Source organism: Chrysochloris asiatica, unplaced genomic scaffold (genome assembly GCF_000296735.1).
Source record: "Chrysochloris asiatica unplaced genomic scaffold, ChrAsi1.0 scaffold00425, whole genome shotgun sequence".
In the NCBI taxonomy this organism is placed as follows: Eukaryota; Metazoa; Chordata; class Mammalia; order Afrosoricida; family Chrysochloridae; genus Chrysochloris; species Chrysochloris asiatica.
Window position 1 is genome coordinate 62318 of NW_006408943.1, and position 11614 is coordinate 73931.

Sequence of the window (11614 nt, forward strand, 5' to 3'; positions counted from 1 at the left end):
CTTCTGTTTCATCCTTACTGGCTTTAGTAGTTGGTGCATAAATTTGAATAATAGTGGCATTAACTGGACTTATTGTTAGGCACCAACAAATTGGTTCCACATCACAGTAGCCCCATGCACAGTAGAAGTAAGCACTGCCCAGTCCTGTGCCATCCTCACAATTGTAGCTAGGTTTGATTCCATTGTTGTAGCCACTGTGTCAATCCCTCTCATTAAGCGGTTTCTTCTGTTTCATGACCCTGCAGAATTGACCATGTGTTGTCAGACTCAAAAGACCAGAACCAGTCCATTTCAGTTACTAACGGTCAGGATATAAATGGAAATGGATTTTTTTAATTTTATCAGTTGTGACGTGCTTCCACCTAGAATACTACATACGGGTCTCAGTGTGTGTTCATGGTGCCTGGTGGCTGTCTATGTAGGAGAGAGGCAGCACTGTTTCCGTGATGGTCTAACTAGAAGGCTTTTGGTTATTTGGACTGAAGAGGAAGCAAGAGACAAGGCTTTTGAGACCCTTCCCAAAGAGGTACCAGCAGCGGAGATACCAATGCCTCTCCTGACCACAGTTAAGACAGGACAGGGAGGGCGAGTGACCACACAGCTCCGTCAGCTAATGTGGCTAAAGTACCACACACCCCACCCAGTGTCTGGGAAAGGAATGCCACCATGCAGGGTCCTCGTCATGAGCTGGGACCTCATGGGCTCAAAAACTAGCAGTACAGGTAGGAGAGAACAGGTTGCAGGCACAGGTGTCCTGGACAACCTGAAGTCCACAGGCTTCTGCAGCGGTGAGGAGGACTTCCTGAGCTCGCAGAGACATCTCCGTCGGTCCATGTGGTCACATCCCAGAAAGATGTGCTGCCAACAGCAGTGGCTTTACCGTCACGACACTTGGTATCTGTTCTTTCTGTTTATTTAGCCAACATTAAATTTCTGGATGATTATTTCACCGCTGACATGCAGATGTTACTGGAATGCAGCAGTGCCAGTTTGTTCCTGGAAGGGCTTGGCCATCCCTGAGGAAGCTGGTCCCTGCCCGCACCTTGCTGACAGCCCACAGGAGTGAGTCACAGACTGGAATAGTCATGAAGCTCCTTCATCAGTGTCAGGCTCTTTTCCCTCCATTCGGAGGTGGCTGGCAGGACATCTGTCTTGTGAAGGCTAATGCCATAGCCCTGAAGCTGCTCTTATCATGGGCTTGATTTACCCTCAGGGACTTTTATGGCCCATGCGCCTCGCACCCTGAAACTGGGCCATGAGGGTCATGAGGTGGACAGACAAGAGGACACAGCCTACACCACCAGCTGGGCTCATGCTGTGCCTTGAGCTCAGACCTCATTTTAACAGTGGGCCTCAAAAAAGATGTGTTCATCCGGAACTCAGAAGGGGATCTTAGTCGGAGTAAGAATCCAACATGAGGCCCTCCTGGATTAGAGAGGACCCTAAATCCAATGACCAGTTGCCATCAAGTCGACTCCCACTCCTGGTCATCCCACGTGTACCAGCATTTCCTCTGTTACACATTAGAGACAAAGAGGAGAAAACACAGACATACACAAGGTAGAAAACCCTGTGAAAAACCCATGTGGAGATGGAAACTAAGACTAGAGCCATGCTGCCTGCCACAAGCCAAGAATGCCTGGGGCCACCAGAAGCTGGAAGGGACAAGGAAGGACCCCCTTAGAGCCTTCCTGGGAGTATGGCCCTGGGGACAGCTTGACATCAGTCAGTCTTCTGGCTTCCAGAACTGTGAGTGAGTGCATTTCTTTTGTTGTAGCCACCCATGTGATGGATTGAATTCCACCACCACCACCCCAATTTATATTATAAATCCTAACTTCTATGCCAATTTGGGAGTCCTGGTGTGGTGCTGTGGGTTAATGCGCCAGACTGCAAAGCTGCTTGAACTGCAAGGTCAACGGTTCAAGCTCACCAGCTGCTCCTTGGAAAACCCTATAGAGGGTCGCTATGGGTCGGAACCAACTCGTAGGCAACAACATCAACATGCCAATTTGGGAATTGATTTATTTGTTACATTAATGAGACAGGATTAGTGTAAGATGTGTCTTTTGAGAAATAAAAGAGATTAACCAATCAATCAGAGATGGGGTGCCAAGCCACATGAAGCTCACTCAGGAGCAGAAACTGAAAGACACAAGACCTGCCCCCAGAACCCACAGAGAGAAAAAGCCTCCTCGCAGAGCCAGCAATCTAAATTCGGACTTCTAGCCTCCTAAACAATGAACATAGACATTTGCGTTTATGAAAGCCCCCCACTTATGGGGTTTCTGTGATAGCTCTAGGAGCTCAGACCATGTCCCAGAGAACCTGCCTCCTCTGTACTTTGGAGGACATCCAAAAGACAGGGCCCATGACCAACAATGCACTTGTTCTTGTTCAGATGCTAGCAGGCTCTGTGCTTGGAATGATTTGCAAGTCAAGGGGACATTTTCTATTTTGATTTCTTTATTACCTGAAAAAGTGTGGCAGAGGAAACTGCTCAGCCTATCCACCTGAATTCCTTCTGGAAGCTGCTCCACTCATCTGGAACGTGCCTTCCTGCCATCATTCCCTTTGCACAGGGCCAGGCCAGTACAAAGACCACTCTTTGCAAATTCAGCTCCTCCTGGAATTAGAGCCATACTGGCAGGAAGCACTCGGAGGCCAGCCAACTCAGAGGGGTGCACCCAAACCACTCAGGTGCTTACTGGGTGGTCTGCTTATGCCAGGCCCTGTCGAACACCAAAGAATGTCAGTGGAGCCCTGAAGTCTATCTGTCTCTTCTGTTCCTGGCCCAGGGCAGGTGTTGCCACTGAGAGAGGACGACAGAGTAGCAAGGAAGCGAGCTGCACAAGGAGAATGCTGGGATCAGGGTAGGGGTGTGTAATAGATAGACCCAGGGAGAACAAGGGTGCTGTGTGGTAACCACTGTGAGCCTCAGAAGGCAAATCCAAGAGTCAGAGAAGGACAGAAAAGGTCGGCTAGTCTCAAAGAGTGTTTGGTAGCAGGGCTAGAGCTAGGCGAGAGTAGAGACTGCCCTGGGCACATATGAACCAAGGCTGCTTCTTGGTGGCTTGGTAATCACTCCACACATTGGCCTGGGGCACCCGACAAAGGCCCTCCAAGGCCAGGGACGACTCAGAGATGCAGGAGAAAAGCATACTGTACTCCCAGCAGGACATGGGGTGCATTGGCTTGTTGTTGGGGGTGTGCTAGACACCCTCGGTCTGGTCTTTGTCACCTTTGCTGGACCCTGTGAGCCCTCTGGAGCTGGCTGAGGACGAATGGTGCTTGCACGTGGGCTCATTGAACATAACCACCAGTTTTGAATCTTTAGCGTAAAGACCACCCAGTGTGGAATGAAGGCTTTCTTGTTTTGATCTTCATTTGTTGTTCATTGGACATATGCCTACAGGGCCCCAGCTGTGTCCCAGGCCAGGACTGAGGCCAGGAAAGCCTCTCAGGAGCAGAGTGAACACATGTGGTTCAGTGTTCAGTTCCCACCAGGCTCTATTGCAAATGTACACGTGGCTTCTGGCCCCGGCTGGGGCCATGGAGGATCCTCATTGTGAGTGACCAGGGAGGACGCCCGCAGGAGCCATCCCAGCATGGGGATTGGTACTTTGCACCCCCACCTGTGCTCAGCAATGGCCCTAAAGGGGACCGTCACCCTCTGCTTCTGCTGGTGCTTCCAGGTTGGGAGCAGCCCCTGGTAGGGATGTTCATGACGTGGCAACTATCTTATCATTTGAGACTTCAGCTACTTCTCGGTGGAGGCCACCAAGTCTGTAGGCACATCAGCAAAGTGAATGAACCCAGCCGGCAGCCTAAGGGAGCTGGGATCAGGGAGGCTCTGCTGCTCAGCTGGGGAGTGGGCCTCACCATGGCCTAGCCCTAGCAGGCTTGGGTCCTCATCTGAACCTGGGCTCTGGAGACCCAGGGGAGGGGGAGGGTTCCAGATGCTAGAGCCACAGCATCTTGGCAGAGATGAATTTATCCACTCAAACGGCCCCACCCAGCCATGCCAGGTCTGACTGCCCTTTTTCTGCTTCCCGCAGTGAGCATAGGCAGCCGGTCTGTGTCCTGAGGCTCACAGGAAGTTGCTCTCACCCCTGGAGCCCTCTTTGCACTAGACCTTCAGTAATTACAAAAAGGACAATCTATTGATTTCCCCTAGTGGGAAACTTAGTCACTGCCCTCCCTGCCAAGCTCCAAATATGTGTCCTCGAAGCACAGAAAATGCAGAGTGGAAAACAGTTGGCTCGCAATGCCAGGCTCTGAAAGCCACAGGCTGCCCCTCCACGGGACGAGAGCCCAGAAGACGTCGCTGGTAGGAAGAGGAGCCAGGCAGGGGAGGAATGAGAGGGCCCAAGCGGCCAAAAGGGCTGAGAAGCAGATAGGGGCCGCCCTGGGACCCTCCTCTCAACTGTCCCCTGTGGAAGGAGCTCAGTGGGGAATGTGGGCCTTAGAATGCCCTCAGAGCAGACGCCAGCTCTGAGGATACCGTAGCATCACCATGTAAAGCACTTTATGGCATCTCTTCCTGAGTCCCCACTCTGTAGGTGAGGAACCAGGCCCTGGGAAGGTGAGCAGGTGCTCGGGGCTGCACAGCCAGGACTGTGGGACCCCAGTGATTGTACTCCTCACCCCCTTGCACTGTCCCTGCCACTGCCAGTCTCTTGACAGCCCCTGCTCTGTTCTGTGGGTGTGCATGGGCACCCCTTCCTACCAAACCCTCCGGGGAGCTTGCTGTGGCCACAGGGGACTCTCCTTCCACACTGGAAAAGCCTGTTTTCCTTAAAGCAGCTTTTCCTTCCCCCTCCACCCACAGCCCTCTATTAGAGGCAGCAACAGTCAACAACTTCTGCATGTATTTACTTTGCAGATGGAGGGAGTTGGGCTGGAGGAGGCGGCAGCTGGGTCATGGGGGTGGGGGGGCAGCCTGCCTGGGAGCCAGTGTCTTGTTCCGTTCGTTCCATACTCAGTGGGAAACGACCCCTCTTAGTCACTCCAGTGCAGAGCTAGTGCTGGGGCATAGGGCCTAGGTGTCCACCAGCCCTGGGTGGGGACGCAGCTGCAACATTTGTTTACTGAGGTGGAGGGGACGGGGGTGGGGGTGGGGGCAGGAGTGGGGGAAAGCACAGGCCCTCAGCTGACTGGGACCCTCTGTCCTCAATTCTCATTCTCCTAAACTTGTGCTGACTGCACATTCTCAGGACAACCAGCCGGGAAAGGCTCTGCAGTGCCTGTATAGCAGCACACGTGGGGTGGGTGCTCGGAGCGGTGAGGTGGAGGCTCAACAGGCAAAATACTGCTACGGAGCCTGCCTGGGCTCCAGCTCCAAGCCCGGAACATTCTGCACTGCCAGAGACAGAAGAGAAGGGAGCCGAGGCCCCAGCAGGCCCCTCCCCCTGCTCTCACTGATGTCTTGGCATGTCCTCTCTCTAGCACACCCGCCATCAGCCATCCCTGGCTGTGTCTTAGGGCCGAGCGTGGCGGATGCCTTAGTGGTAGAGCATGAAATCTCGCAGGGGGCAGCCTCGGAGGCCTAGTGCTAGCCACTGCTTTCTCCCTCCACCCACATTGACCACCAGGGATGCGCTGTATCGTACCAGCAGTGAAAGCATGATTGACCCTCCTCAGGTCCTGTGCTGACCAGCTAGTGAGAGAAGGCTCTGGAACACTGAATGGCCCACAGGGCAGGGAGGGAGGGAACAGCTGTGGCTGTGTGAAGCTGTGTGTTGTTGGGCAGGGACTTGAGGCTCAGGAGGTTCTGCTAAACTGGATTGTTACAACTGCACACCCAGGACAGTGTGGGTACCGGGCAGGCAGCAAGGCAGCCAGCAAAAAGGTGTGTTCTTGGAACCCACCCTGCATTTGCACCCTTAGTTCCTTGCTCACTCCTCTTCCTGACCCCATAAGGACCCAACTTTGTGTCTCAAGTGAGCACATGGTTCCACAGCAGTTTCTCAAAGTCATCATCATCATGGTTGTTAGCTAGCATCGAGCTGGCCCCCACACATGGTGGCCCCCACCTGTGGTATGTCATCCTATGATCAGTTTCGATGAGACTATGGCAATCTGTAGGGTTTTCATGGACTGATTTTCAGAAAGATCACCAGGCCTTTCTTCCTACTTCATTTTAATCTGGAAACTGCTGAAAACGGTCCAGTATCATAATAGCATGCAAGCTTCCCTGACAGACAAGTGGTGCCTGCACATGAGGTAGACAGACCGGGAATTGAACCTGGGTCTCCCACATGGAAGGTGAGAACTCTACTACTGAATCCTCGCTGCCCCCCTTTCTAGACACTAGTGTTCTTCTAGGAATGTCCTTCCTCTTATCCCAAACTCCGTGATAACCTAGAAAGAGGATCCCGTGTGCCTGGAGAAAGCCCGGGGGTGATAGCTCAAAGTCAGACTTCGCTACGTGTGGTGGAAGTGTTGATATCTTGCTCCTGTTGACAGTCTGGCACGCTATGGTCAGAAGCATGGCATTGGGACGGGAAGCCAGCATACATCTTTGTCCTTCTCGAGTCCCACATCCAGATGTTAACGAAAGCTTGGTTCGGCCTCTAAATTGTCATTAAAGACACAGGGGCCTGTGGGGGGACATGATGAAAAGGAGGTGGCCTGGACCCTGGAAGCCCATTTCCACTGTGACTAGTGCATCAGTAGCTTTGCTCAAAGGAAATCTGGAAGTTTTCCATGTAGAAGGAGCTGAGCCTACTTGGAACATTTCATATCAACAGAACCCTATATTACAGAACCCTTTGTGACTAGCTCTGTGTGTGTGTGTATGTATGTGTGTAAACATACACCACTTCATGCACACTTCAAGCTTGCATGCACACTTCAGTGACATTAGCTGCGTTCTTCAGGTTACGGCACCTTCCTAGACAGCTTGTTCAAAACGGTTTCCCCATCATTCACACAAACTCACTGCCCTTAAGCTTCTCATCAATCCTTTGGCATTACTGTTGTCATTTCGATCACATAGAGGTAACTTTTTAAGAGAATAATGCTTAATGTAGACACACTTTTGGACATGTATTGTGATGGGCTTCTTTCGTCTTCTGTGCTGTCTTTTAATGACCGATGTTGATAGGGGCAGTTAGGTTGTGATCATCATGACAGCGCTGTGTGGTAGATACATACTGGCCCATTTTATAGAAGAGGCTTGTATCCAAGTCAAGCAGAGCCAGGACTCAGCAGGCCCCGGAGGGTAGAACACGGAAGCTGCTTCAGTACATGTGTGTGACGTGGCGGGGCCCTGGCCATGCTCACTGGCCTGTGTGGGAAGCAGCCCATTCCAAAAGTCAGACACAGCCTGGACAGGCTTCCTGGGAATGGGTCAGAAAACTGATGGTAAGGGGAGCAGGCAATTCTTGTCACTCAGCAAACCCCAGGCAGGGGGGCAGGTGTTCCTCAGGGGAAGTGGTCCCTGGCCAGGCCTTTGGGAAAGGCTGGATTAAACCTGGTCACACAGATGTATGTACCTCTGGAGTCTCAGAACCTCTGTCCTACAAGCTTAGTTGATAGACACACAGTTTCTCAAGCCTATTTGGCCACAGAGCCTTAAAAAGGAGGTGGCCAGGAGGCCTCATCTGCTTCTGGAGTTGAGGAACCAGAGGCCAAGGAAGGTGCAGGACTACAGAGACCTTGCTCCTGTCTGTGTACAAGGAGCATTTGAAGAAAGTGGCACCGGCCTCATCCTACTGCAGACTTGGAACGGCACAGTGAGTGCACAGTGTGGATAACCCAGAGGGGTCTGCCGACAGACAGGTGTAGAGGACGGGATTGTTCCCCAACACCTTCTGGCAGGCCCACTCCTCCCATAAGCAGTCTCTCCCTAGGGCTTTGCAGAGCCACGTGCTTGTGACCCCAGTTCCTTACCAGCACCCCAGTCTGCGTGCTTCCAGTAACACAGAAGAGAGACACAGAGAGCCTCAGGCAGTCTTGCCAGACCTGTGGCCTTCTCCAGGCCAGGTTCTGGCTCCTGCCTCTGAGAGGCATTTTCTCTTCCAAACCTCTTGCCTTGTTTCTCTGGGAGGCAGATATGCCATCTCTAGAAAGAAGGCCGCTCCAGAATCTGAGCTAAGGTGGAGCCTTAGTGCACAGTCTACCCTGTACACCCCCTGCCCCAGGCCCATCAGGCCCTAACTCCATACTTCCCAGCTCTGGGACCCTACCTACCTCCCACAGTGGTTGCTGTGCCCATGGCGGACCTGCAGGACCGTCCTCTCCCAAGGACCAGTCTCAACTGCTCCTTTGGCTGAAACATGGCCTTTGGCTGCTGACTGAAGAATGGGAGCCAGAGGTTTTTCCCACCACACCCTGAGAGGAAGGGTGGAAGGAGGCCCTCACTGTCCTAGCCTGCTGGCCTTGGCCTTGCATTCTTGGCCACTCCCAATATCCCCATTTGTGTAGGGATGGGTGAAGAAGGAATAGGGACTTCAACTCAAAGTGTGGTCTGTAGGCCAGCAGCATCACCCCTGGCCCCCCCATACCCACTGACCCTGATTGTGCACGTGTAGACCCCAGGTGGTCACATGCCCATGGACATTTCAGCAGCCTTGCTCTGGGGCCCTCTGCCCAGGTGCACACAGAAATGCGACCATGTACCAGTGGCAGCATTGCCTTGCAACCTCAGGAAAGTTCTAAGTTCTTCTCCCTCCCTCCCTGCCCCCTTAGAACTGTCAGCTAAAGGGAGATAGAACATTTCATTTTCCGTAGGTTATTTCAAGTCAAAGGCCATTTAGCTTCAGAAACTGTATTAAAATGACCGACCAGAGATGAAACCAGAGCAGCAGGAGGGAATTGTTCACTAAAATGCCTTGGAAAAGCCATCATCTTTCTTGCGTGTACCTTCCAACAGGAGCCAGAGCCCCTGTAAGGAACCCAAGCCTATTTCCTTCAATACCTGAATGTTGTACTGGCTCCTAGCTGGCAAGGCTCGGCAGTTTGCACCTAGTGACGTTTAGAGCACGCTTTCAGAGGAGTGTTTGGTCTAACCTGGCAGTACTTCCTGGGCGGATTGTTCCCTCTTCAGCCAATATACCATTTGTCTGGAAAACACTTTGGCCTAAAAATAGTCGCAGGGCTTGGTGTCACTGTAGATGAAGGGCACCTGTCCCATTTCCTTGGCTTTCAGACACCCACTAAGTGTCATCCCAAAGGGCTGGCGAAGCCAGAGAGAACTTGTGGTGGGACCAACCTTGGGAAGTGACCATCTAATGCTGCCACTGTGGCAGTTGCCAAGGCCTTATGACTCAACATCTAAACCTGCCACGCCTGAGAGCGAAAGTGGGTGCTTTTCAAACCCCCGCCAGGTCAACAGGCATAAACCAGGGCTACTGTTGCTCCTTGCCACTGAGTCGACTCTGACCCACGGTGACCCCATGTATTAGGGAGTAGAGTTCTGCTCCTTAGGGTTTTCTTGGCTTCATTCTGAATGGAAGCTGATTGCCAGGACTTTCTTCCACCACACCATTGGGTGGCTTTAAACTGCCAACCCTTAGGTTAGCATTTGAGCATTAACCATCAGACCTGGGCTAGTCAGCTTGCCCCTTGCCCTGACTTAAATCTTCCTTAAGCCGCCCAGAGGGCCCACATTGCCACCTCCCTCCCCTGCCCATGGAGGAGGCACCGTTATGCCAGTACAATGTGTGCCCAGATATACTGGGCACACCCTCAACCCCCATTTCCCTCCGACTCCCTCATGCAAATCTCTGCTGCTCTCCTCTGACTCCAATTTTAAACCTCTCCACTGCACGCTTTACCACCAAGTGTGGCTTTCAACTGAAGAGGTATGTGGGCCTGGTATCCCACTTGCCAAGGCTGCTGATGTGGACTTAGCCACCATGCCGGATCCCTTCCAAACCTCCCTTCTCAACATTCTCTCTCAGCACTCAGTCACTGCAAGCTCTCAGGGTTCCTCAGAGCCATCCCCATCTGTGGGATTGGTCAGGCAGCTGACTCCCCAAGGGCAGGCTCAGGCCCAAGAGCCTACGGTCTGTGCTAGCCTCTAACCAGACCATTTCTGTGTGTCATTTCAGCCTGAGACAGAGGATGAGAAGAAGCGCTTTGAGGAAGGCAAAGGGCGTTACCTGCAGATGAAGGCCAAGCGGCAAGGCCAGGCGGAGCCCCAGTCCTAGATGGCTGCTGGTAGAGACTCAAGCAGTCAGTAAAGGGACCCGGAGCATGGAATCCCTTAAGAGTTGCCCCCTTGGCCAGAAACCCAATTTACGTTGAGAGCTGGTGTTGTGTGAAGTATTTGTAACGCAGTGTTAACCTCTACTCTGTCCTAAAAACCTATACACCAAAGCTTATTTCTGTCATTCTAGTGTAAATGCTACACAGTGTTGTCCCCATGCCCAAGGTCTGCCACAGGACCCTCGGGATACTTCCGTCACTGTCAAGTATGTGAGGAATCCAGCACCAATAATAAAGCTGTTGTTTGGCTGGGTCCAGGAATTCTGTGTGGTCCTTGGTCTTTCGGGGCTGCTCGCTCACTGGGCCCAGGCTATGGGGTGCCTGGAACCAGACTAAGAACAGACCACAGCCACCAGCCTGCTCTGCCTCTCTCTGCACAGTCCACACCTCCTTCCCATGTCCCTACAGTGCCAGCACCAGCTTACATCCCAGAGCCATGGGCCGCGTTTAACTGGTGCTGCACTGACTAGAGAGAATGCCATCCGCCATGGGTCATCTTAACCTCTGCCACTGGAGGTCAAAGGTAGCTCAAGCCCCAAGCAAGGTTGTGGACACCTACCAGGGGAGTCTGCCCCCCCACATTTCTCAGCTGCCCGGCTTTGCAGATACAGGCCTCAGAACCCTGTGTCAACTGGTAAATGGGTGGCAGCCAGTCTGTATGATACACATTAGGAGGCTAAACCTACTGCCCCACTCTTCTGAGAGGCTGGAGACCCCAGCCACAGGCAGGGGGTCGGGGGGAGGCGTTTATTGGTAGGGGGTAGGGATCTATGTGTGCATGTATTTGGTGCAGTGTCTTTTAATAGTCGTCTGTATCCCCGCATGCGTGTCTATGTGCATTATGTGTTATGAGGGTCATGTGCATGTGTACCCTTATAGGTAAATGTACATGCATGCTGAGGAGATCTGTCAGCGCTTGTGGACATGTGTGCCCCTGTGCATGTGAGATGTGAGGGTGTCTGCTTCTGTGTAACTGTGTGCACGTGTGATATGAAGATGTTTCTGTGTACATCTGGATCACTGCATGTGTGTGTTGTAAGGACGTATGTCCGTGCTACCATGTGTCTCTGTGCATCTGGTTTAGCAGCCTCAGGGGACAGATAAGCTGCCAAGGCCACTGCAAGAGCCAGGACCCAAACCCTCCCTGACTTGGGCCCCTTCACCATGCACCTAGGAGATGGTGGCTTCAAGAATGTTCAAGAATGCAGCCCACACATCTGGCCCGCCACCTGGAGAGAAGCCTGACCCCCAACAGCTGCAGCCTCACACAAGGCTCCCTCGGGCCCCGGGGAGCCAGAACACATGACTCCAGATGTGCAGAAACAGCCTGCCAAGAGTCTTAGGAATTTGTCTTGGGCCCCAGTTCCAGCTGACATGGATGTTTCCTGCTATGGAGCAG

At 52.7% G+C, this 11614-nt stretch overlaps 1 protein-coding gene across 1 annotated transcript in view; it reads left to right on the plus strand.

Annotated features, from left to right (window-relative positions):
* Nucleotides 1-10373, plus strand: part of LOC102823447 (cytosolic acyl coenzyme A thioester hydrolase-like) — a gene marked incomplete at its 5' end in the record, with an annotated part of 70917 nt that extends 60544 nt beyond the window's left edge. Inside the window, one exon of the mRNA XM_006876917.1 lies at nucleotides 10059-10373. Within this exon, the coding sequence (XP_006876979.1) occupies nucleotides 10059-10157 (99 nt within the window). The remainder of the gene's footprint in view (nucleotides 1-10058) is intronic.
* Nucleotides 10374-11614: the final 1241 nt, after the last annotated feature.